The sequence below is a fragment of the Gopherus evgoodei genome, chromosome 6, assembly GCF_007399415.2.
Source record: "Gopherus evgoodei ecotype Sinaloan lineage chromosome 6, rGopEvg1_v1.p, whole genome shotgun sequence".
Taxonomy (NCBI): Eukaryota; Metazoa; Chordata; order Testudines; family Testudinidae; genus Gopherus; species Gopherus evgoodei.
In genome coordinates this window covers 101354351-101379824 of record NC_044327.1, presented here as the reverse complement: position 1 = coordinate 101379824, position 25474 = coordinate 101354351, and the positions used below count along the sequence as shown (strand labels likewise).

The 25474-nt window shown below is 45.7% G+C and overlaps 1 protein-coding gene across 1 annotated transcript in view; it reads left to right on the top strand.

Moving 5' to 3' along the window:
- The window catches only part of DDX4 (DEAD-box helicase 4), a 121453-nt gene that overhangs the window by 10488 nt on the left and 85491 nt on the right, over positions 1 to 25474 (top strand). The window contains exons 4-5 of the mRNA XM_030567719.1: positions 17496 to 17570; positions 24289 to 24330. Of these exons, the coding sequence (XP_030423579.1) occupies positions 17496 to 17570; positions 24289 to 24330 (117 nt within the window). The remainder of the gene's footprint in view (positions 1 to 17495; positions 17571 to 24288; positions 24331 to 25474) is intronic.

Below are 25474 nucleotides of genomic sequence, written 5' to 3'. Positions count from 1 at the left end.
CTCCTCATGAGGATGGTTATCAAGTATAGCTTCAGAGAGAACATCTGGAAAAGAGGATTTTCTGGGGCATAAGGGCACTGCTACAGAATCAAATGGGATTAGCCTGCTTTCTTCAGTTTGGGGATGCAAAGTCATTCTTGTAGGGAGGGGATAATGCTCTGAAGAGAGTCCTCTTAAAAAAAGCTGGAGGCTCTGAAATCTAATCTCCTTTAGAGCTAGGGGATTCTACTCAGTTACCAGTGGCTTCCAAGAGCTGTTTGCAGGAAAGATCTCTGAGCCTCAGTGTCAGTCTTTGCGCATATCAGGAGTTGTGGCAAGTAAAGCAGTCCTTTGGATCCAAGCTGTTTTGAAATACTCCAGGGTCTCTGTCAGATTCATCTACTGTGATCTTTAAGAATCATGTTACAAGGTTTCATACTGGGGAAAAGGGGAGGAATCTCTGAAGTTTTAGCACTGTTTGATGCTGAGCCAGAACTATTCCCCTTTGGAGTTTTGTCCCTTAGGGCTCCTCTGAACGTCTGCCTCTTTTGTGAAAGCCTTCGGATATTTGATGGTGTTCTCTGTGCTGGGCTTGATGCCAAGAAGGACTGGGGTTGGGAAAATCTGTGTCTTGATGTTCTTTTGCTGTCCATTCTTAGAAGGCCCAGACTCCTTTGGCTCTGGCACTCCACTATTTGGGTGTACCCCACATCTTCTCTGTCAATCAGCAAGCTTAGGGTTAGAACAAGTTCTTCACTGCTTGGGAGGGCTTTTGTGGTAGTGCCTAGTCACATGATTGGTCAGGATCATCTATGATTCTTCACCATAACTCTCTGGAAGGGGATTAGAATTGTGAGGAGAATCTTTTGAGGCTACTCTCTTAAATCTTTCCCAGATGAAGTCATCACTGCTTCCTTTTCACCCTCATACAATTGTGTGTATGATGGCAGGTACTCTGGAAAATTTCTTTGACATCACTGAAGGAGGAAGGCCCATAAACTCTCTGACATTCTGAGCTTTAGGAAAAGGGTGGAGCAGCCCGCCCCATTAAGAGCTTACTGGACCTGGGCAAGAGTATTTGGAGGCACCCTACTTCTGTGAACTGCTTAGAAATTTTATTCATTAGGTTCCAAGAGAAAGGTTTGATCTATTATGTTAACACCAAGCAGTTGGTTCACTGATGATTTCCATGACGATTGATAATCTTTGTTACAGGCAGCAAGGAGTTCTGATAGTGGAATGATTTGTACAGAAAGATTTGCTAATTAGCAGCTGCTATAGCTTCCAGCTACCAGGCTGTCATGGCTCGCTACAAGTTCTTGTAATAGGGTATCCTTGTGAGCTCATCACGGGTTAGCTGACACGGAGTTTCTACATCCTGGGTGAGCATACTAACTACCAGGCGATAAGAGTCATCCTTATGCTTTCCCTAGTTCAATGACACACCATGATGGTGAATGCCGTGACCACAGGGCTAAAGCTTATAAAAGCCATCACCTCCCCTCTATCCTGATATGGTAGATCCTTTGCCTCTTTTCAAAATGCCTGAAAGTAGAAATTAAACATTTTGACTCAACATGTTTTAGATTTCTTGATTTTCCAAAAATTTCAGAAAATGTTTATTTTGAGCCAAAATAATGTTTTTTCTATTTTTTCAAAATGGCTAGTAACCTGACAAATCCATTATTTGCCCAGCTCTAGTTCAGATCTCATTAAAAGGATTAGAGGTTCTATTGTTTGTATTGCCATAGTACCTAGGCACTCTAATCATAGACCAGGACCTTACTGTTTATAAACACAGAATAGAGATGGTCCTTGCCCCATGGAGCTTACAGGCTAAGTATAAGACAAAAGATTGATACAGGCAGGCTAATGGGAGTATGATAAAAGAATGGGGAGTATAATCATACAGTATTAGTCAGCATGGCAGGCAGTGGCATCAGTGCACTAATGGCTTAACATTTTTTGTAGGCATCCTGGCAAAGGAAAGTTTGAAGAATCATAGAATATCAGAGTTGGAAGGGACCTCGGGAGGTCATCTAGTCCAACCCCCTGCTCAGAGCAGTGCCAATTCCCAACTAAATTATCCCAACCAGGGATTTGTCAAACCTAACCTTAAAAACCTCTAAGGAAGGAGATTCCACCACCTCCTTAGGTAGCCCATTCCAGTGCTTCAGCACCCTCCTAGTGAAAAAGTATTTCCTAATATCCAACCTAAACCTCCCCCACTGCAACTTGAGACCATGACTCTTTGTTCTGTCATCAGGTACCACTGGGAATAGTCTAGATCCATCCTCTTTGGAACCCCCTTTCATGTAGTTAAAAGCAGCTATTGAATCCTCCCTCATTCTTTTCTTCTGCAGACTAAACAATCCCAGTTCCCTCAGCCTCTCCTCATAAGTCATATGTTCCAGACCCCTAATCAATTTTGTTGCCCTCCACTGGATTCTTTCCAGTTTTTCCACATCCTTCTTGTAGTGTGGGGCCCAAAACTGGACACAGTACTCCAGATGAGGCCTCACCAATGTCAAATAGAGGGGAATGATCACGTCCCTCCATTTGCTGGCAGTGCCCCTACTTTTATACAGCCCAAAATGCCGTTAGCCTTCTTGGCAGCAAGGGCACACTGTCAACTCATACCCAGCTTCTAGTCCACTGTAACCTCTAGGTCCCTTTCTGCAGAACTGCTTCCTAGCCATTCGGTCCCCAATTCGTAAGAGTGAATGAGATTCTTCCTTCCTAAGTGCAGGACTCTGCACTTGTCCTTGCTGAACCTCATCAGGTTTCTTTTGGCCCAATCCTCTAATTTGTCTAGGTCCCTCTGTATCCTATCCCTTTTCTCCAGTGTATCTACCACTCCTCCCAGTTTAGTGTCAGCTGCAAACTTGCTGAGAGTGCAGTCCACGCCATCCTCCGGATCATTGAACAAAACCAGCCCGAGGGCTGACCATTGGGACACTCTGCTTGAAACCGGCTGCCAACTAGACATGGAGCCATTGATCACTACACGTTGAGCCCGACGATCTAGCTAGCTTTCTGTTCACCTTATAGTCCATTCATCCAGCCCATACTTCGTTAAGTTGCTGGCAAGAATACTATGGGAGACCGTATCAAAAGCTTTGCTAAAGTCAAGGAATAACACATCCAGTGCTTTCCCCTCATCCACAGACCCAGTTATCTCCTCATAGAAGGCAATTAGGTTACTCAGGTCTGACTTTCCCTTGGTGAATCCATGCTGGCTGTTCCTGATCACTTTCCTCTCCCCTTAGTGCTTCAGAATTGATTGCTTGAGGACCTGCTTCATAATTTTTCCAGGGACTGAGGTGAGGCTGACTGGCCTGTAGTTTCCCGGATCCTCCTCCTCCCCTTTTTTAAAGATGGGCACTTGTCGAGGTTTTTCCCCCCACTTTGAACTTTGGAGTACAAAGGTGGGGACCTGCCTGAACACTTCTAAGCTTAATTACTAGCTTAGATTTGGTAACGCTGCCACCAGCCAGAAATTCAGTGTCTGGCACACTCCCTGACCCCCACCCCAGACTTTCCCCTGCCTGGGTTGCCTTGGGAGGCTTCACCAATTCCCTGGTGAACACAGATTTAAACTCCTTGGATCTTAAAACAAGGAGGAATTAACCATCCCTCCTCCTTTCCCCCCACCAATCCCTGGTGAGTCCAGACCCAGTCCCCTTGGATCTTTGATTTTCCTTGTTTTAATCAGATTGTTAGAAAGAAAGCTTTTAATTAAAGAAAGAAAAGGTAAAAATTCTCTGTAAAATCAGGATGGAAAATGCTTTACAGGCTACTCGGATTCATATAGACCAGAGGGGACCCCTCCCCGCCTTAGATTCAAAGCTACAGCAAACAGAGGTAAAAATCCTTCCAGCAATAGAAACATTTACAAGTTGAGAAAAACAAACATAAGACTAACACACCTTGCCTGGCTGAATTACTTACAAGTTTGAAACATGGGAGACTGATTCAGAAAGATTTGGAGAGCTTGGATTGATGTCCCATCCCTCTCAGTCCCGAGAGTGAACAACAACAACAATTGAAGAGCGCAAACAAAGACTTCCCTCCACCAAGATTTGAAAGTATCTTGTCCCCCTATTGGTCCTCTGGTCAGGTGTCAGCCAGGTTTACTGAGCTTCTTAACCCTTTACAGGTAAAAGAGACATTAACCCTTGACTATCTGTTTATGACACGCCCCCCCCCAAATCTCAGACTGTGGAACCACACTGGCGGTGATTTCTTCCTAGAACTTTAGAATAAACAAATAAACACATGCACCTTTATATATACTACTAATTATGTAAAACTTCAAGATTTTCCACATTTCAAGGACAATTTTTTTAACCAGTTGATTCTGGGAAACTTTCACAGGAGAGTGCATCAGCTACTTGGTTAGAAGCTCCTGAAATGTGTCGAATTTTGAAATCAAAATCTTGGAGAGCTAAACTCCATCAAAGCAGTTTTTTGTTGTTTCCCTTGGCAGCATAAAGCCACTTTAGCACAGCATAGTCGGTTTGTAGCGAGAAGTGCCATCCCCAAAAGTATGGGTGTAAATTTTTCCAGGGCATACACAATGGCGTAGCATTCTTTTTCACCGATTGACCAGTGGCTTTCCCTCTCAGACAGTTTCTTGCTGAGAAACACGACAGGATGGAAGTTTTGATCCGGTCCTTCCTGCATTAAAACTGCTCCTACGCCATGCTCAGATGTATCTGTGGTTACTAGGAATGGTTTATCAAAGTCTGGGGCCCTTAGCACAGGGTTGGACATGAGTGTCGCCTTAAGCTGGGTAAAGGCCTTTTGACACTCACCAGTCCACTTAACTGCATTTGGCTGGGTCTTTTTTGTCAGGTCTGTTAGTGGGGCAGCGATTTGGCTGTAGTATGGTACAAATCCCCTGTAATATCCAACCAAGCCTAAGAAGGATTGGACCTGTTTCTTTGACTTTGGGACAGGCCACTATTGGGTAGCATCCACCTTGGCCTGTAGGGGGTTTATTGTTCCTTCACCCTCCTGGTGACCAAGGTAAGTCACTCTGTTTTGGCCTATTCGACACTTTTTAGCCTTAACAGTCCTGCCTGCCTGATGCATGTGAATACTTTTTCCAAGTGTTCCAGGCGTTCTGCCCAGGAATCAGAAAAAATGGCCACATCATCGAGGTAGGCAACTGCAGATTCTCCCAATCCTGCTACAAGATGATCTACAAGTCTTTGGAAGGTGGCGGGTGCATTTCGCATCCTGAAAGGAAGCACATTAAATTCATACACCCCTGCATGGGTGATGAAGGCTGACCTTTCTTTGGTGGGTTCATCTAGCGGTACTTGTCAGTACCCCTTGGTTAACTCTATTGTAGAGATGAACTGGGCACGTCCCAATTTCTCCAGTAGCTCATTGGTGCGTGGCATTGGATAATTGTCCGGACGAGTTACAGCATTTAGCTTACAGTAGTCCACGCAAAAGCGTATTTCCCCATTTGGTTTGGGAACTAGAACCACTGGAGATGCCCAGGCACTGTTAGAGGGGCAGATTATACCCATCTGTAGCATGTTTTGGATCTCCCGTTCTATAGCAGCTTGGGTATGAGGAGACACCCGGTAGGGTGTGGTTCTAATGGGGTGAGCATTACCTGTGTCAATGGAGTGGTATGCCCGTTCAGTCCGTCCTGGGGTGGCTGAGAACATTGGGGCGAAGCTAGTGCACAGCTCCTTGATCTGTTGCCACTGCAGACGTTCCAGGACTGTGGAGAGGTTCACCTCTTCCACGCCACCGTTGCTTTTTCCTTTGTAGTAGACACCTTCAGGCCACTCAGCGTCATCTTCCTGGGCTGTAAACTGACAAACCTTGAAGTCTCTGGAATAAAAGGGTTTGAGAGAATTAACATGGTACACTTTAGGCTTTAGGGTTGAGGTGGGAAAGGCTATGAGGTATTTAACAGCTCCTAGGAGCTCTTGGACTGTGAATGGCCCTTCCCATGACGCTTCCATCTTATGAGCCTGTTGCGCCTTCAAGACCATAACCTGGTCCCCTACTTTTGAAGGAATGCTCTCTGGTATGTTTATCATACCAGGCCTTTTGCTCTTCCTGAGCATCCTTTAGGTTTTCTTTAGCAAGGGCTAAAGAGTGTCGGAGGGTGCTTTGTAGGCTGCTTACAAAGTCCAGAATGTTAGTCCCTGGAGAAAGCGTAAACCCCTCCCATTGCTGCTTCTCCAACTGTAATGGCCCCTTAACCTTGTGGCCATACACAAGTTCGAATGGTGAAAACCCTAAACTGGGATGTGGTACAGCCCTGTAGGCAAAAAGCAACTGCTGCAACACTAGATCCCAATCATTGGAGTGTTCATTTACGAATTTATGTATCATCGCCCCCAAAGTTCCATTAAACCTCTCCACCAGGCCATTGGTTTGATGATGGTAAGGGGTGGCAACCAAATGATTCACCCCATGAGCTTCCCACAGATTTTTCATGGTCCCTGCCAGGAAATTAGTTCCCGAATCTGTAAGGATGTTGGAGGGCCAACCTACTCTGGCAAAAATGTCTGCCAAGGCCTGGCATACAGTTTTAGCCCTGATCTAGCTTAGAGCTACTGCTTCCGGCCATCGGTTAGCAAAATCCATGAAAGTCAGTATGTACTGCTTTCCTCTGGGGGTCTTTTTTTGGGAAAGGACCCAGAATATCCACAGCTACTCGCTGAAATGGGACCTCAATTATGGGAAGTGGCTGGAGAGGGGCTTTGACCTGGTCTTGGGGCTTCCCCACTCTTTAGCACACCTCACAAAACCGGACATAATTAGCAATATCCTTGCCCATTCCCTCCCAGTGGAAAGACTTTCCCAACTGGTCCTTGGTTCTATTCACCCCAGAATGGCCACTGGGATGATCATGAGCTAAACTCAAGAGCTTTATCTGGTACTTAGTTGGAACTACCAACTGTTTTTGAGGATGCCAGTCTTCCTGGTGTCCACCAGAAAGAGTCTCTTTTTATAAAAGACCTTGTTCTACAACCAACCGATATTGGTTAGAATAGCTGAGAGGCGGTGAGGTGCTCCGTGCCGCCGCCCAAGCTTTCTGAAGGCTGTCATCTGCTTCCTACTCAGCCTGGAACTGTTCCCTGGAGTCTGGAGACATCAGTTCCTCCTTAGACTGTGGACTTGGGCTTGGTCCCTCTGGAAACGATATAGGTGATGGGGTTGTTTTTGCTGATTGTGAACCACTTTCCGCTGGTTGCACTATGTGATATTTCAGGCTCTGGCTGAGCCTCTTGGGTAGGGTTGTCTGCTGCTTCTGCCAGTTCAGGCCCGCTGGCACCCTCTGGTGTTGGAGTTGTAGATGGGTTTGCAAGCGCTGGCATCAGTGCTGGCAACGGTTCTGGTGCTGGTTGCTTTTCCAGTTCCAGTTCCAGTTCTGGGACTGGATGCACAATGGCTGTTGCCGTCGTTGGCAGGGGATCCGATTCCACCACGTCTGTCTGGGTCTCTGGTAACACAGATGGGGCCCCTGTGGACGACTCAAGAACAGGGGTGGGTGTGGAAGCTTGCTTGGCTTGGCTGCGTGTGACCATCCCCACCTGGTTGGCCAAGTCTTTCCCCAGTAGCATGAAGATGAGATAATTGTCATAGACTGCAAAAGTCCACATTCCTGACCAGCCCTTGTACTAGACAGGCAATTCAGCCGTAGGCAAGTTTAAAGATTTTGACATGAATGGGTGAATTGTCACTTGGGCCTCTGGGTTGATGAATTTGGGGTTCACTAAGGATTGGTGGATAGCTGACACTTGTGCCCCGGTGTCTCTGTCATAAACAGATAGTTAAGGGTTAATAAACAGGTAACCAAAAACACCTGACCAGAGGACCAATCAGGAAACAAGATACTTTCAAATCTCGATGGAGGGAAGCCTTTGTTTGTGGTTTTTGGGTTTTGCTTTGTTCTGTCGGAGTCCTGAAAGGGACTAGACGTGTAACCAGGCTTCTTGCCAATTTCCCTGCTACAGTCTCTTATATATTCAGAATAGTGAGTATTAAGTAGAAAGGCGATTATAGTATTTTGATTGTTTTCTGTATTTGCAAATGTGTAGTTTGCTGAAAGTATTTTAAATTGTATTTTGCTTGGGGGGGTGGCTTCTCTCTAGTGTCTATAAGCTGAAAGACCCTGTAACTTTTACCATCTAAATTACAGAGACATCTTTTACTTTTTTTTCTTTGTTTTTATTAAAAGTTTTGCTTTTTAAGACCTGTTTGATTTTTCCCCCTTGTTGAGTCTCAAGGGAATTGCCTGTACTTAACAGGGAAGGAGAAGGGAGGGGAGAAGGGTGGAATCCCTTTGTTTTAGATTCACGGAGCTTGAATCTGACTATCTCTCCAGGATAGCCCAGGGAGGGAAAGCCTGAGAAGGAGAGAGAAGGGGTTTGAATCACAGTGATCTTCCAGGGTAACCCAGGGAGGGAAAGCCTACGAGAGGCACTGGTGAGGGAAAGAGTTTACTTTCCTTGTGTTAAGATCCTGGGGGTCTGGGTCTTGGGGGTCCCCAGGGAAGGTTTTGGGGGGACCAGAGTGTATCAGGCACTCCAAGTCCTGATTGGTGGCAGCTGTCAGATCTGTGCTGGTAATTAAGCTTAGGAAAATGCATGCTGGTACCCCATCTTTGGGATTCTAAGGTTCAGATTGGGGAAATATACCATGACAGTCTCTCCATGTGATAACCTTCTTTCTGTCCACTCTCAAGGTTTCCCTTTGCTCCGAGGGTATTTGAGAGGCATCTGGGCCTGGGGATATCTGGTGTGATGGTGGTGTACTGAACTGTACTCGGCTGGGGTTCTTGGGGCAGTTGGCCTTTATGTCCCAGTTCATTACATTTAAAACATCACCCAGCTGACTGGTCACTGGGCCGAGGTGGGTTGCTGGAGACTGGTGAGGTGGGACAATAGGGTGTCTGGGGCTTGTCTTGGGTTGCCCCCGGTGATAGGGTTTATTTTCGGTTTGCCCCCTGTGATATTCGCTCTCCTTGCTAGTAGTTTTTTCTTTTCTGCCACTTCCACCCATCTGGCTCCAATCTCCCCCGCCTCGGTTACAGTTTTGGGCTTCCCATATACGAAGTACCTTTCTATTTCCTCAGGAACACCCTCTAAGAACTGCTCCATTTGCATTAGGAAAGGACAGCTCTTCCAGAGATTTAGCATTTGCTCCTGATATCCAGGCAACCCAATTCTTTCCAATGTGGTAGGCGTGTCAGGTAAATGACACATCTGGTTTCCACCTTAGAGCTCTGAACCGCTGGCAGGCATACTCAAGTGTTAGCCCTCTTCTGATTCTGGCCTTGGTTTGAAAAAGATCATAATCGTTCATGCGTTCCTTAGGCATTTCAGCCGCCACCTCTGCTAAAGGTCCACTGAGCTGAGGCCACAGCTCAATCATGTACTGGTCTGTAGAGATGTTGTACCCAAGGCAGGCCCTTTCAAAATTTTCTAAGAAGGCCTCAGTATCATCACCTGCCTTGTAGGTGGGGAATTTTCTGGGATGGGGAACAGTACCTGGAGAAGGGTTGTTAGGGTTAGCTGTTCCATCCTGCTTAGCCTTTTCTAATTCCAGGGCCTGCTGGTGGGCCTCCATCTGGAGCTCCAAAGCCCTCTAGCGGTCAGCCTCTTTTTGGCTTTTTCTTCTTTCTCTCTCTCTCTCTTTCTTTCATCTCTATCTTTTTGTTTCATCTCCATAGTTCTCCTGTGGTCAGCCTCTTTGGCTTTCTCTTCTGTGTCCAGCCTAGCCATTTCTAGTTTAACTGTTTCACTGGTACTCATTTTCCTGCTTTCTTGTGCCTGCCACACCCCTGTCTGCAGCTCCCTGAAACCTAGGATGCATTCCACTCAGGGTTGCTTGGTTAACAGAGATTTTTCTAACTAGCTATACCTGAGAGGTAGAAAGAAAACAATTCAACTTGTAAATTCCTTTTTGCTGTCTGCTTGCTCACAGCTTGAAGCCTCTTCTTAACAAAGACGCTTGTTAAAAAACTTAACACCTCAACCCTCAGGCTGCTTTCCAAGCAGCTAGAAAGGAGAGAGAAAAAAATCCTACTGGCTTTTGGTTCCTAAAAACCTCACACCGCTGCTCACCATGTCAAGGTTTTTCCCCCCACTTTGAACTTTGGAGTACAAAGGTGGGGACCTGCCTGAACACTTCTAAGCTTAATTACTAGCTTAGATTTGGTAACGCTGCCACCAGCCAGAAATTCAGTGTCTGGCGCACTCCCTGACCCCCACCCCAGACTTTCCCCTGCCTGGGTTGCCTTGGGAGGCTTCACCAATTCCCTGGTGAACACAGATTTAAACTCCTTGGATCTTAAAACAAGGAGGAATTAACCATCCCCCTTCCTTTCCCCCCACCAATCCCTGGTGAGTCCAGACCCAGTCCAGACCCAGATCTTTAAAACAAGGAAAATCAATCAGATTCTTAAAAAGAAAGCTTTTAATTAAAGAAAGAAAAGGTAAAAATTCTCTGTAAAATCAGGATGGAAAATGCTTTACAGGGTACTCGGATTCATATAGACCAGAGGGGACCCTCCCCCCTCCCCGCCATAGATTCAAAGCTACAACAAATAGAGGTAAAAATCCTTCCAGCAAAAAGAAACATTTACAAGTTGAGAAAAACAAACATAAGACTAACACGCCTTGCCTGGCTGAATTACTTACAAGTTTGAAACATGAGAGACTGATTCAGAAAGATTTGGAGAGCTTGGATTGATGTCCCATCCCTCTCAGTCCCGAGAGTGAACAACAACAACAATTGAGGAGCGCAAACAAAGACTTCCCTCCACCAAGATTTGAAAGTATCTTGTCCCCCTATTGGTCCTCTGGTCAGGTGTCAGCCAGGTTTACTGAGCTTCTTAACCCTTTACAGGTAAAAGAGACATTAACCCTTGACTATCTGTTTATGAGAGCACTACATTAGCCTTTTTCCAGTCATCCAGGACCTCACCCGATTGCCATGCTCTGCAATCACTTCCGCCAACTCCTTTCGCACCCTTGGATGCAGCGCATCTGGCCCTATGGACTTGTGCTCGTCCAGTTTTTTTAAATAGTCCCGAACCGCTTCTTTCTCCGCAGAGAGCTGCACACCTTCTCCCCATATTGTGCTGCCCAGGCAGCACTCCAGGAGCTGACCTTGTTTGTGAAGACAGAGGCAAAAAAATCATTGAGCACATTAGGTTTTTCCACATCCTCTGTCACTAGGTTGCCTCCCTCATTCAGTAAGGGGCCCACGCTTTCCTTGACTTTCTTCTTGTTGCTAACATACCTGAAGAAACCCTTCTTGTTACTCTTAACATCTTTTGCTAACTGCAACTCCAAGTGTGGTTTGGCCTTCCTGAGTTCACTCCTGCATGCCTCAGCAATATTTTTATACTCCTCCCTGGTCATTTGTCCAATCTTCCACTTCTTGTAAGCTGCTTTTTTGCATTTAAGATCAGCAAGAATTTCGCTGTTAAGCCAAGCTGGTTACCTGCCATATTTACTGTTCTTTCTACACATCGGGATTGCTTTTTCCTGCAACCTCAAGGAGTCTTGAAAATACAGCCAGCTCTCCTGGACTCTTTTCCACCTCATGTTATTCTCCCAGGGGATCCTGCTCATCAGCTCTCTGAGGGAGTCAATCTGCTTTTCTGAAGGCCAGGGTCCGTATTCTGCTGCTCTCCTTTCTTCCTTGTGTCAGGATCCTGAACTCGACCATCTCATGGTCACTGCCTCCCTGGTTCCCATCCACTCTTGCTTCCCCTACTAATTCTTCCCTGTTTGTGAGCAGCAGGTCTAGAAGAGCTATGCCCCTAGTTGGTTCCTCCAGCACTCACACCAGGAAATTGTCCCCTACTCTTTCCAAAAACTTCCTGGATTGTCTGTGCACTGCTGTATTGCTCTCCCAGCAGATATCAGGGTGATTAAGTCTCCTATGAGAATCAGGGTCTGCAATCTAGTAATTTCTGCTAATTGTTGGAAGAAAGCCTCATCCCCCTGGTCTGGTGGTCTATAGCAGACTCCCACCACGACATCACCCTTGTTGCTCACACTTCTAAACTTAATCCAGAGACTCTCAGGTTTTTCTGCAGTTTCATACCGGAGCTCTGAGCAGTCATCCTGCTCTCTTACATACAATGCAACTCCCTCATCTTTTCTGCCCTGCCTGTCCTTCCTGAACAATTCATATCCATCCATGACAGTACTCCAGTCATGCGAGTTATCCCACCAAGTCTCTGTTATTCCAATCACATCATAGTTCCTTGACTGTGCCAGGACTTCCAATTCTCCCTGCTTGTTTCCCAGGCTTCCTGCATTTGTGTATAGGCACTTAAGATAACTCGCTGATTGTCCCGCAGGAGTCTTCCCCTCTTGCACTCTCCTGCTCGTGCTTCCTCCCGGTATCCCATTTCCTCACTTACCTCAGGGCTTTTGTCTCCTTCCCCTGGTGAACCTAGTTTAAAGCCCTCCTCGCTAGGTTAGCCAGCCCGCTTGCGAAGATGCTCTTCTCTCTCTTAGTTAGGTGGAGCCTGTCTCTGCCTAGCACTCCTTCTTGGAACACCATCCCAGGGTCGAAGAATCCAAAGCCTTCTCTCCAATGCCACCTGCGTAGCCATTCGTTGACTTCCACAGTTCGATCTCTACCCAGGCCTTTTCCCTGCACAGGGAGGATGGACAAGAACACCACTTGTGCCTCAAACTCCTTTATCCTTCTTCCCAGAGCCACGTAGTCTGATCTTGAGGGGGAGCACGGTATTCTTGGCAGTATCATTGGTGCCCACGTAGAGAAGCAGGAAGGGGTAGTGATCCAAGGGCTTGATGAGTCTTAGCTGTCTTTCTGTCACATTGTGAATCCTAGCTCCTAACAAGCAGCAGACCTCTTGGTTTTCTCGGTCAGGGCGACAGATAGATGACTCAGTTCCCCTGAGGAGGAGTCCCCAACCACCACCCTCCTCCAAGAAGGGCAGGGCTGTCATGGCAATGACTGAGTGGTTTAAGACATATGGGTTGTCCCACAACGTGCAGCAAACCCTTCAGGATCTGCCATTTGAGGGCATGGTTATTCTTGGAGCAGACGGACTCCAAGCTGCACAGCCTGAAAGATTCACGGGCGACCATGAAGTCGCTGGTTATACACCCCCCTGCAACCCAATGTAAATGCTTCAAACTGTAGCCTCAACAGCAGCGGTTGTGCCCTTCCTGACCCACACAAGACTTCTATAGAAAGAAGAGTAGGAATGGCAGGCGCAGACTGTCGCACTCCCAGTCAGGTGAGGGCCAGGGCCCGACTAAACCTTCATCGGGCTCAAAGTAGGCCTTTTGAAGATGCACCCGAGGACAGTGTACCTGCCACTACACCAGATCCTTCCCTATGCTTCATGAATCTGCTATCCCACTTTGTCCCAAATAACATTGGACTGCTGGGTCCTTCACATGGTAGCGGTGGGATATTCTCTCCAATTCTGCTCCTCCCCTCTCTTTCTCTCTCTCTCCCCCTTTTCCCTATTCCTCTTCAGGGACCCTTCTCATGAGCAACTCCTTATCCAGAAGGTGCAGTCAATTGCTCCTCACCATGGGCAGTGGAGGAGGTTCCTCGGGAGCTAAGGAACAGAGGATTCTACTCCTGTTATTTCCTAATCCTCAAAGCAAAAGGGAGTCTCAGACGCATTTTAGATCTGCGAGGACTCAACCAGTTCTTGGTCAAGCGGAAGTTCTGCATGGAATCCCTGACCGCAGTCATCCCCCTCCTTGGATCCGGGAGACTCTACACCGCCCTCAACGTGAACAACATGTATTTTCACATATCTGTTCGCCTGAGCACAAACGATTTCTGCGGTTTGTGGTCGACCATAAACATTATCAGTTCAGTGTTCGGTTTCTCGACAGTGCCCCAGGTGCTCCCCAAGTGTATGTCGAGGGTTGTAGCCTTTCTTTGCAGAAGGCAGGTACAGGTTTATCCCTTTTTTGATGACTGGCTGTTACAGGGGCGCTACAGAGAGCAGGTGGAGTCTCAAGTCTGACTAGTGAGAGTTAATTTTGAGAGACTGGTACGATTCCTCAATGTGAACAAGTCGATCTTGTCACCGACCCAAAGAATAGAATAGAATAGAATTGAGGCAGCGCTGGACTTACTACAGACAAGGGCATTCCTGCTAGAGACCCAATTCCAAGCAATGGCATACATGATCCAAAGCCTCAGGCAATACCCCACCATGACAGCAAGAGGATGTATGAGTCTCCTTGGCCACATGGAAGCCTGTACTTACGTGGTCCAACAGGCGTGGCTTGCTTTGACCTATTGCCCAGGGTGTGACAACCTGGAGTCAGTGGTGTCTGTGTCAGAGCACATAACCAAGTCCCTCTGTTGGTGGCTCAACCCTAGGACAGTCTGTGAAGGAGTTCATTTCAACAGCCCAAAACCCTCTCTGTCTCCAGTAACAGATGCGTCAGCTCTAGGTTGGGGGGCTCACCTGGGAGATCTCCGAACACAAGGCCTGTGGTCGCAGGATGAGCTCTCACTCCATATCAATATCAAGGAACTCATAGTGGTGTGATTAGCCTACCAGACCTTCCTGTCCCGACTGCAAGGCTAGTGCGTGGCAGTAATGTCCGACAACACCACTGCCATGTTTTACATCAACAAACAGGGCGGAGCCCGTTCCTCCCCCCTGTGTTAGGAAGCCATCAACTATGGGAGTTCTGCATAGCCCGTTCCATTCACCTGGAGGTGTTGTGTCTCCCAGGAGTGGAGAATGAACTAATGGATCACCTCAGCAGGAGGTTCTGCAACCACAAGTCGTCCATCTGTCCAGATGTCCTACACTGCATTTTCCAAGGGTGGAGGTTGCCCCAGGTAGATCTGTTTGCAACAGAAAGTGCCCAGTGTTCTGCTCCTTCTGGAAGCACAGCCCAGGCTTGATCTCAAACGCATTCATGCTATCTGGGGGGCCTGTCTCATGTATGCCTTTCCACTAGTCCCACTCGTACACAAGGTACTGCTCAAGATTTGCAGAGACAAGGTAGAACCATTGGCCCCAGAGTGACCCCACCAACATTGGTACACCACGCTTCTGGAGCTGTTCGTGGACAGCCTGATTCTGCTACCACTTTACCCAGATCTCATCACCCAGGAACATGGTCGCCTTCACCACCCAGACCTCCAGTCCATCCATTTCATGGCTTGGAAGCTTTATGGTTAAACTCACTGAGACTCCTGTGCTTGGAACCAGTAAGGGAGATTCTCCTCAGCAGCACAAAACCATCCACCAGGACCACTTAACTAGATAAGTGGAAGAGATTCACTTGCGCGATGCTCGGCACACCAGCACCTGCGCTCCAGGTGCCTATACCAGGTGCTTATACTCGTCCTGGAGTACCTCCTACATCTGAAATAACGGGCTGGCAGGGTCATCTAACAGGGTAAACCTCGCTGCTATCTCAACTTGTGGAACTCTGTGCCAGAGGATGTTGTGGAGGCCAAGACTATAACAGAGTTCAAAAAAGAACTAGATAAATTTGTGGAGGATAGGTCCATCAGTGGCTATTCCCCAGGATGGGCAGGGATGGCATCCCTCGTCTGTTTGCCAGAAGCTAGGGATGAGTGACAGGGAATGGATCACTTGATTACTTGTTCTGTTCGTTCCCTCTGGGGCACCTAGCATTGGCCACTGTCGACAGACAGGATACTGGGCTAGATGGACCTTCAGTCTGACCCAGTATGGCTATTCTTCTTCTTGTTCTTATGGCAGTTGCTAGTTTTCTGTGTCTTCTTTTTTTCAAAAAGTACAGGGAAGAGAATCATTTCCAAAATATCATCTTCAGAGAGATTGGAATAGATGTAGTAGTTAAAACAGTTTCTCAAGTTGCATTCCGTTTTAATAAGTGGAACCATGTTATAATTCAACTAGTGAAGTGAGAAACCTGGACAAAACAAAATTTAACAGCTGCAATAGTGGTGTCTGTAGTGAAGACCCTATGATTTCATTACTTCCACAGCATGTAGTGATTTTTTTTGCGTATGTACGCTGTTACTGTAAAGCTAAACTACTAATGGAAAAAGTACATCTTATAATGCAGTCATGAGCTTTCTTTTTATGCTTGCTTCTGGTTTAAAGCATACAGTGAGTCTCCATTCTGTTAATGAAATAACGAGATTTTTGTTCTGCTTTATTTCTTCTCTTAAATAATTATGTACAGATTCATACAAGATTTCTTTAGAAAATATTTTGCAGCAATTACACCAACATTATACTTTATCCACTGTGACAAAGTTCCTCCTCTACCTTGGTGGGTCCTGTGCTTATTGGCAGACTTACTCACCTCAGTGAACTTCCCCACAATCTGGATCAACTCCTCCTGTGTCTGATCAGGAGTTGGGAGGTTTGGGGGGAACCTGAGCCCGTCCTCTACTCTGGGTTCCAGCCTAGGGCCTTGTGGATTGCAGCTGTCTATAGTGCCTCTTGTGACAGCTGCATGACAGCTACAACTCCCTGGGCTACTTCTCCATGGCCTCCTCCAAACACCTTCTTTATCCTTACCACAGGACCTTCCTCCTGGTATTTGATAACACTTGTACTCCTTAGTCCTCCAGCAGCACACCCTCTCGCTCTTAGCTCCTTGTGCCTCTTGCTCTCAGCTCCTCACACGCACTTCCTCTCCTCTGGCTCCTCCCTGCCTGACTGGAGTGAGCTCCTTTTTAAACCCAGGTACCCTGATTAGCCTGCCTTGATTGACTGCAGGTGATCTTATCAGCCTGTCTGCCTGAATTGGTTCTAGCAGATTCCTGATTTACTGTAGTGCAGCCCCTGCTGTGGTCATTCAGGGAACAGAAAACTACTCCGCCAGTGACCAGTATATTTGTCCTCTACCAGACTCCTGTACCCCACTTGTTTGGGTCTGTCACACCACCCTATCCATACTCTAAGGCAATATATATTAGGAGCAGTGTTGAGGTAATTAATATTAACACCTAGTGATAGGGCAGCTTAACACATAACAGAATGTAGTTTTTAATGCTCTGGTTATGCGCATTTTGCATTTTTTAAAATTAAGTTTATTTTCTTTCACTCTTTCATACACAAATGACTCCAACCAGAACTCATATTTGATGGTATATCTTGCCTGGGAATGTACACATGGCAATTCAAAGTAAATGTCTCCAGTGAGAACTTTAAACAACTTTTGGATTTGGTAGTTCAGAACAAAAAAAAAAAAACTTATTAGAACGGACTATGGGTCCATCTGGTCTGGTGTTCTATATCAAAAGTGATCTGTTTGATGCCTCACAAAACGGAAATCTGAGACCTAGCCCATTACACATTACTATATTGTGACATAAGTGAAAGGAGGAGTTTCCTCTTAGCATGGCTAGTAACTACTGGTAGATTATTTTTTGAGTTGAGGCTTGGTATATCTCTAATGGCTGTAGAAATAGCTTAGTCCTAACATGGATATTTTGAAATAGGAAAAACAATGTATTGATATCTGAATCAATAATTCTTTCTGTTTTTCCCATAGATGCTGGTGTGGAACCTAACAGAAGTCAACTCATGCAGGGTGACTTTGGTACTGGAAGGAGTTTTGGGAATAGAGGTAGTTTTTGTATTGTCTAATGTTCGTTTAAAGTCCTGTTGTTGTCACGTAAATTCTTAATGTGTAATTTTCAGGGTATACCACCCCAAATCTGAACTCTGGGGTACAGATGTGGGACCCTCATGAAAGACCCCCTAAGCTTATTTTCTACCAGCTTAGGTTAAAACTTTTCCAAGGCACAGTCTTCTGTCTTGGACAGATGTTGCTGCCACCACCACCACCAAGTGATTTTCACAAATATTCAGGGAACGGTCACTTGAAATCCCTATCTCCCCAAAATATCCCCCAAGCTTCTTCACCCCCTTTCCTAAGGAAGCTTGAGAATAAAATACTAACTAGTTGCCTTAACAATGTGAACACAGACCAACCGCTTGTCTAAGGACTTTGGAATCAAAGAATTCTTTTAAAAAAAAAAAAAAAGGTAAATTTTATTAAAAAAGAAACAAGCCTGAGTTTTCACGTTTTGGGGATTAAACACCAAAAATAACTTTCTTGGGGTTCAGTTGAAAGGTTACAAGCAAAACAAAAGCGCCTGGGGTTAGCACAGAGGAATCCACAAACCAAAACGGTTCTTAATCACATCTCTTTAACTTTTCCTGTGCTACTTGCATATCTGGGGTTCCAAATGAGGAGTTTCTAAGTATGATGCTGATGATTTTCCATACCCGTCTTAAAGTTTAGAGCTTGTTGCTGCCTTCCCCTCTCTCCAATCAAGAGACAAAGACCCCCCACCCCATACACAGCAGTTTTTCCAATTTGAAAGGGTACAGCCTCCCTATTGGTTCCCCAGGTCAGGTGCCGACTCAGGTTAAGCTTCTCTTAACCCTTTACAGTTAAGGCAGTTAGGGTACAGCTGCTAAGGATGATTCTATAGCTACTGACTAGCTGGATATCCATAAAAGAGAACTCCCTCCCTCCTTTGTCACAGTAATTAAAAACCAAGGCCGTGGTACTGGTGCCCCAGAACTTTTGCTTGTACTAATTGATTTTTGTACTTGTTTAAATAAATTGGTCCTTGTTTACTGAGAGCTGAAGAAATTTAATTTATTTTGTAAACTCTGATAACTTATTAATACTGATGTCTGTGAAATAGTTGTAGCTTAATGTGAAAACATTTTGAGAACTTTAATTACCTTGATTTTGTCACAAGACAATGTATCTGCTTCCTTCATTTGGTTCACTTTTCAAGTAGGTTAATTTAATATTTCTGTCAGAGTAGTACAGCTCTCAGATACTTCATTTACACTCATTGCTATTAAAAGTTGGTTGCAAAGTCGGGTATTACCTTTCCATACAGAGTACAGTGATCACTAACATTGCAGTATGTTTTATTACTCTAGGAGCTAATATGTCTTTATTGCCTCTGTACCTTTAAAAGGTGCTGTATGACTCAAAATAAATGTCTATTTTAATCAATGTGATCTCATTTGCACTCTTCACAATAGTAGTTTTGTTGTCATCTGAAAAAATCATAAATGCATTAAATAGCTTGTAATATCACACTGCTGGAAAAGTGCTGTTGTACATATGCAGGGAAGTATGTAAATAGCTTCTTCCTGTTGCAGAAGTTTTCCTTTCCCATGTAGTGTTTTTTTCATGAATCCATCTTTGCTGCAGTAGAAACAAATTACTGGTGGATAGGGGGAAGATTGGGCAAGTGGACAAACATCAAATTGACAGAAAATATTTAATGCAGGAAAACTAAAATTAGTTATTGTATTATAGTAGTTCCTAGAGGCCCGAGTTGGGAATAAGAACTCAGTTGTACTTGGTGCTGTACAGACAAGAATTGCAGTCCCTGCCTCAAAGAGCTTACAGTCTTGGTTTATGACAAAATATAACAGAACATAGGTGGTCAAAACAAGCATTGGGGTGAAGAAAGAGGATGAGGTTTCAGTGAAATAAGTATATTTTGCACCAGCATAGAGTCTCAGTTTGCCGTTTGTTGAGTTATGGTCATTAAGAAGGGTTTTGCAGAGAGGTCTACAGGGATTTGAAGGACGATGAGGTGATTGTTTTACACTCTTTCTCAGGGAGGTTTTCCCATGCTGTGACTGGGGCCCTGGGGTGCAACCTGGATTGTGGGATTGCTGAGTCCTCTATCCCACCAGCCTGGGCTGTCCCTCACATTGTGATGCTGATGTCAAGCTTCAAACCTCTGACTGGCACTGCACTTATGCGGACATCCACAGGCAGGGACACACCCAGCTGAGTTACATGAATGATCTCCCAGCCACTCAAGAGCCAGCAATAGAGAGGCTCTGGCCATTCCCCCCCTAGCTCCCTGGTCTTTCACCCCAGGGCTATACTGTCTTAGGGCTTGTCTACATCAGAAAGTTGCAGCGCTGGTGAGGGAGTTACAGCGCTGCAACTTTGAAGGTGTACACATCTGCAGGGCATCACCAGCGCTGCAACTCCCTGTTTGCAGCGCTGGCCGTACTCCCGTTTTGTCTCGGGTGTAGAGGATCCAGCGCTGGTGATCCAGCGCTGGTAATCCAATGTAAACACTTACCAGCGCTTTTCTTGACCTCCGTGGAAGAAGGAAGCCTCTGGTAATCAAGCTGATCTCCTTTCCCGGTTTGCTCTCTCGTTCCCGGAACCCCGAGCAAGCAGGTAAGGAGAACCGCTTGCTCGGCGGTTCGGGGAACTAGAGAGCAAACCGGGAAAGGAGACCAGCTTTGCCGCGGTTTGCTCTCGCGTTCCCGGAGCCACCCTGCAAACCGCAGGGAAGGAGACCTGCTTGCTCGGGGTTCCGGGAACGAGAGAGCAAACCGCGGCGAAGCTGGTCTCCTTTCCCGGTTTGCTCTCTCGTTCCCCGAACCGCCGAGCAAGCGGTTCTCCTTACCTGCTTGCTCGGGGTTCCGGGAAGAGAGAGCAAACCGGGAAAGGAGACCAGCTTTGCCGCGGTTTGCTCTCTCGTTCCCGGAGCCACCCTGCAAACCGCAGGGAAGGAGAACCGCTTGCTCGGCGGTTCGGGGAACGAGAGAGCAAACCGGGAAAGGAGACCAGCTTCGCCGCGGTTTGCTCTCCCGTTCCCCGAGCAAGCAGGTCTCCTTCCCTGCGGTTTGCAGGGGGTTCGGGAACGCGAGAGCAAACCGCGGCGAAGCGGGTCTCCTTTCCCGGTTTGCTCTCTGGTTCACGGAACCCCGAGCAAGCAGGTCTCCTTCCCTGCGGTTTGCTGGGTGGCTCCGGGAACGCGAGAGCAAACCGCGGCGAAGCTGGTCTCCTTTCCCGGTTTGCTCTCTCGTTCCCGGAACCCCGAGCAAGCAGGTCTCCTTCCCTGCGGTTTGCTGGGTGGCTCCGGGAACGCGAGAGCAAACCGGGAAAGGAGACCAGCTTCGCCGCGGTTTGCTCTCCCGTTCCCCGAGCAAGCAGGTCTCCTTCCCTGCGGTTTGCAGGGGGTTCGGGAACGCGAGAGCAAACCGCGGCGAAGCGGGTCTCCTTTCCCGGTTTGCTCTCTCGTTCACCGAACCCCGAGCAAGCTGGTCTCCTTCCCTGCGGTTTGCAGGGGGGTTCGGGGAACGCGAGAGCAAACCGCGGCAAAGCTGGTCTCCTTTCCCGGTTTGCTCTCCCGTTCCCCGAACCCCCCCTTGAAGCCGCCCAACAGCGCTGCAGTGTGGCCACATCTAACACCACTTGCAGCGCTGGTTGCTGTAAGTGTGGCCACTCTGCAGCGCTGGCCCTATACAGCTGTACTAATACAGCTGTAACTACCAGCGCTGCAAAATTTTAGATGTAGACATGGCCTTAGGCTACTCAAGGCTCCCTTGGGCAGTGGAAGTTCATTAAGTAGTTTGCCACTCCTTCACTGTGGAGATGACACACAGTAGTCTTTGTAAAACTGAGTTGAGATTTCCCAAGCACTGCAACTAAAACACGCTGTTTTAGGTAAAATAAAAATCTTTCATAGTTAATAAATCTGTGTTTTAAAGTTATTGGCATAAAGTTTAGAGACATTATCTTTAAATAAGACGTAATCATGCTTTCTAAATCTTAAAGTTTTAGTCTACATAAGAGTTGAATTGAACAGCTTTTCTCACCTTGACTGATGTTACAAAGCAGATTACAGTTTCTCAATAAACAGACTGGAACTAATTTCCAGCCTGGGACCACCCTTCCCCTGTTCAAGGTCTTTTTTTCTTCCAGACCTTCCTCCAGGCCTTGAAATGGGGTGGGGGGGAAGGCCACGTGTTGTCACTTCCCCTCTTTCATATTTTCTGCCAGCTTGCTGGAAAAAAATCTTTGCTCTGATGACCAATCGGGACTGCCTGATCCCTCAGGCAGTCTCCATTACATATGTGCTTTCTCTAAGAAGTCTCAGGGATGGCCACTGGGAGAGTGGATTCCTTTAATGGGCTATCAGCATATTTCTAGCTGGTTCTTTGTTGCAATTGAAAAGTTGGCTGTGGGCATTTCCCCAACCTAACATATACAGCAATTTGGCTTCATAACTTCGCATATAATGAAAGCACATTTAATCCGACAGGATATTAATGTTCAACAGATAAACCTTTTAAAATGATGCCTCACAAGGCATACTTTGTACAAAATGTATCATAATTGTATGACAGTGGTGAATACAGACGTTCCAGGATTCTGCTTTGAGGTACAGAGCATCAAATATGCATTGGGGCTATATTGGGGAAAGTTCCTCCCTCAAATGCTTTTGTGCTAACTGGTGTCTAGTGAAAGCTGGAATCTTAAGGGTATGGCTACACTTGATATTTTAAAGCGCTTGTGGTCGGAGCGCCAGTGCTGGGGGAGAGATCTCCCAGCGCTGCATGTAAACCACATCCCTTACAGGTGTAGCTTGCAGTGCTGGGAGCCGCGCTCCCAGCGCTGCGGCACTGATTACACTGAGGTTTTACAGTGCTATATCTTGCAGCGCTCAGGGAGGTGTTTTTTCACACCCCTGAGTGCGAAAGTTGCAGCGCTGTAAAGCGCCAGTGTAGCCATGCAGTTGGAGGAAAGGTGCTTGAAGTAGCAGTAAGCTAATAGAACAGCTAGCTAGGATAGGGCCATAAGTGGTAAAAGAAGGGAAGCAGGTGTCTGATGTGGAGGAGATAGGGAGTGAGTGGAAGGATTCAGAAGAAGGTAGTGTAGCCAGGAAGAGATTAATGGCAATTTTTTAAATGTGGAGACTAGGTTGCAGTACTCAGGGACAGATTAGGAGTCTAGGCATAAGATGATGACATGGCCAAGAGTTTTCATCATATGGAGAGAGGAAGGTACTTTGCTGTGTTTGTTTCCTTTTTATTAGGTGTATGGGCATCTACTGAGACCTGACTGTTAAATGCTGCATGTGGCATATGTCTTGGATCTTTTGTAAGACAGAGCTACAAGGTTTTGACACCTGGTAGTGTGTAGGTGTAGAGAGAGGGTGCAACATTGAAGTTGACACCCATAATGTGGGCCTGGATGACTGAATTGAGGGTGTCAGTGATGTGGAGGCTGAGTTGAAAGACTCATGAGATGTCAGAAAGTCAGGCCAAGATGTGAATTTGGCCAAAGGGAGGATGGTTCCAGGGTAGAGGTAGCTTTGAGGGATCAGTGTACAGAGAACAGGTTACGCTGATAAGATGTATGATTTAGATAGAGTTCCCTCCTTGGTTTTCTTGTCCTTCAGAGATGAGGTGTGTGGTGTGCGTGTGTGTGTGTGTGTTTTTATGTTGCATTTTCCCTCGCACTCCTCGAAGACCAAAATAACTTGACTGACCTTTCGTTGAAATTTTATTCCAAAGACTTTCAGGGCTGAGGCTATGTAAGAAACTTCAGCCTTAGTGGAAATTTTGTAAAATATAAAGTGGGGGTGAAAAGAGCTTTCTAGAATGCTTTTCATTCAATTTTTATGGCTTTTAATGGTGGGTGCAATGTTACTGCAACTTAAATTCCTCATAATATTTTGAAATCTTAAGAATAAACTGAGTTCTTTAAATCCAGTGGCTGCATCACTGCTGTCTTGGCAAAACTGTAAGCAACAGTATTAAATTAACAATTTAAAATTTCACAACTGCTGCTGAACCCAGAGGTATTGAAATGGACAAATGTTAGTTTCATGTGTGAAATTAAGTCCCCTTCAGACTTGTGGTAAATAATTTAAGCAGCTATTAGCCCTGATTACCCTGAACGACCCATGCAAAAAGATGGTTATGTGTTCTTAGGAATGGTCAATACAATAGTAGTGGCATGCATCAATTGCCAGGAAGTTACTAGCTGCAAAAGCCTTTAGGGAGACTATTGCTGTTCTCATGGATGAAGCTAGAGTATGTAAATTGAGAGAGGCACCTGGGGGAGTGGTCTCTGAAGGACAAAGATTTTAGAGTTGGTCTCCAAAAATGGAGTTGACATGCCATAGACTTGTCTATTCTCCCTCCCCTACCCCCCACCCCCAAAAAGAAAAGAAAACGTCCATCACTTTTACACAAGATGTTGGGATGGCTGCAGTCTTGATTGCCAGGCCAAACTTCTGTTTGGTTTGTCTTCAGTACCTCTGATGTGGAAAGGTTTGATAAAGACCTCCAAGTACAGGTTACTCTGATCCTAATATTCCGTTCTGATTATTGGATGAGGTTCTGTGGTCTGGGCTATCTGGATAGTCAGACTAGTTCATAATGGTCCTGTCTGACTCTTAAACACTATCAGTATGAATCTATGGTAATACATATGTTGATTCTTCTACTATAGCTTATTTGTCTGTTATTCCCTGTAATTGCACTAGGGCACAAATTTGAAGAAAGAAGAAACTCTGGATTTGAGAGAGGTAAGCTTGATTCTTCCAGTCTGTATTTTGTAGCATAATTCACCATCAGTACATGTCTACGTATTGTAGAGATGTGTCACATTAAATAATAATAACTTTCAGTCAGTCTCTTTCCAGTGTGGTAGGTGGTTTGATATGGCTGTGCCTGACATTATTTCGGTGTGTAGATATGATCACGTGTTAAATATTTTGCAGGGCAATTATTGAGCTGTTTTATGCAGTGTGTTTTGTAATTCCTATTAAAAGTATGTCAGTGTTCCCTCTTAAAGCATTCATGTTGAGACTTCTTTGACAGTGTTTTCATGTCTATTAAATTTTTAAACTGAAAGACTGGGACATTTTTAGACATGCTAAAAATGCAGTTTTTCATAGTACCAATCTTAAGTGTAAAACTGTATTCTTAATCTGGACGAAAAGGTTAATATGGTCAGAGCAGAGGGTGCAGTTTAGCAGTAAACTTAGAGAAAACTTGCTGTTCCACACTGGAATAAAATGTAACCTTTTAGCAAAAACATGTCTTAATTGCTGGTTGGAGAAAAGCATAAAATTTAAGCTAATGTTTATCAGAAAAGAATATTCCTAACTTTTAAAAGTGAACTCTGGAGGTTGTGGTTCAAAGCAAGTTCCGTGTGATAGTCAGCTATAGTCTTGTGTGTTTTGTTTTGAATCAAATATAGAATAATTGTAGCTTCCTTCTGTAACTGAATTAGCTGTATGCCATTATCTTTAGGATTTGTCCAGTCATTTTTATAGGTCCTGAACTCTCCTCCAGACATGTGGATAGTACCTTGCTTCCTGCAAATAACAATGTAGCTCAGACAGCCACGTTTTTTCAGCCTTTATGCCAGATTCTGTCTGTGACTGTTTAGCACTTCCAACTTATTTATTTCTGTTCTAGCTATTAAATCTGGTTTTGTGGCAGCAACAAGCAAAATCTTTCATGCTGAGGGTGATATCTTTGCAAAAAGCCTTGCAGACAGAAAAATAGACACCTTCCACCTTTGATGGGCTTAAAAGCTTTGTCAGGGACTCTTTGGCAACCACCTCATTGACTAGAACCGCGTTGTCCTGGTGTGACAGCCAAAAGAACTTGTACTTTCTGGACCAAGGCAAATTTAAGTCTAGCTGCTGAGTTTGTAGACTC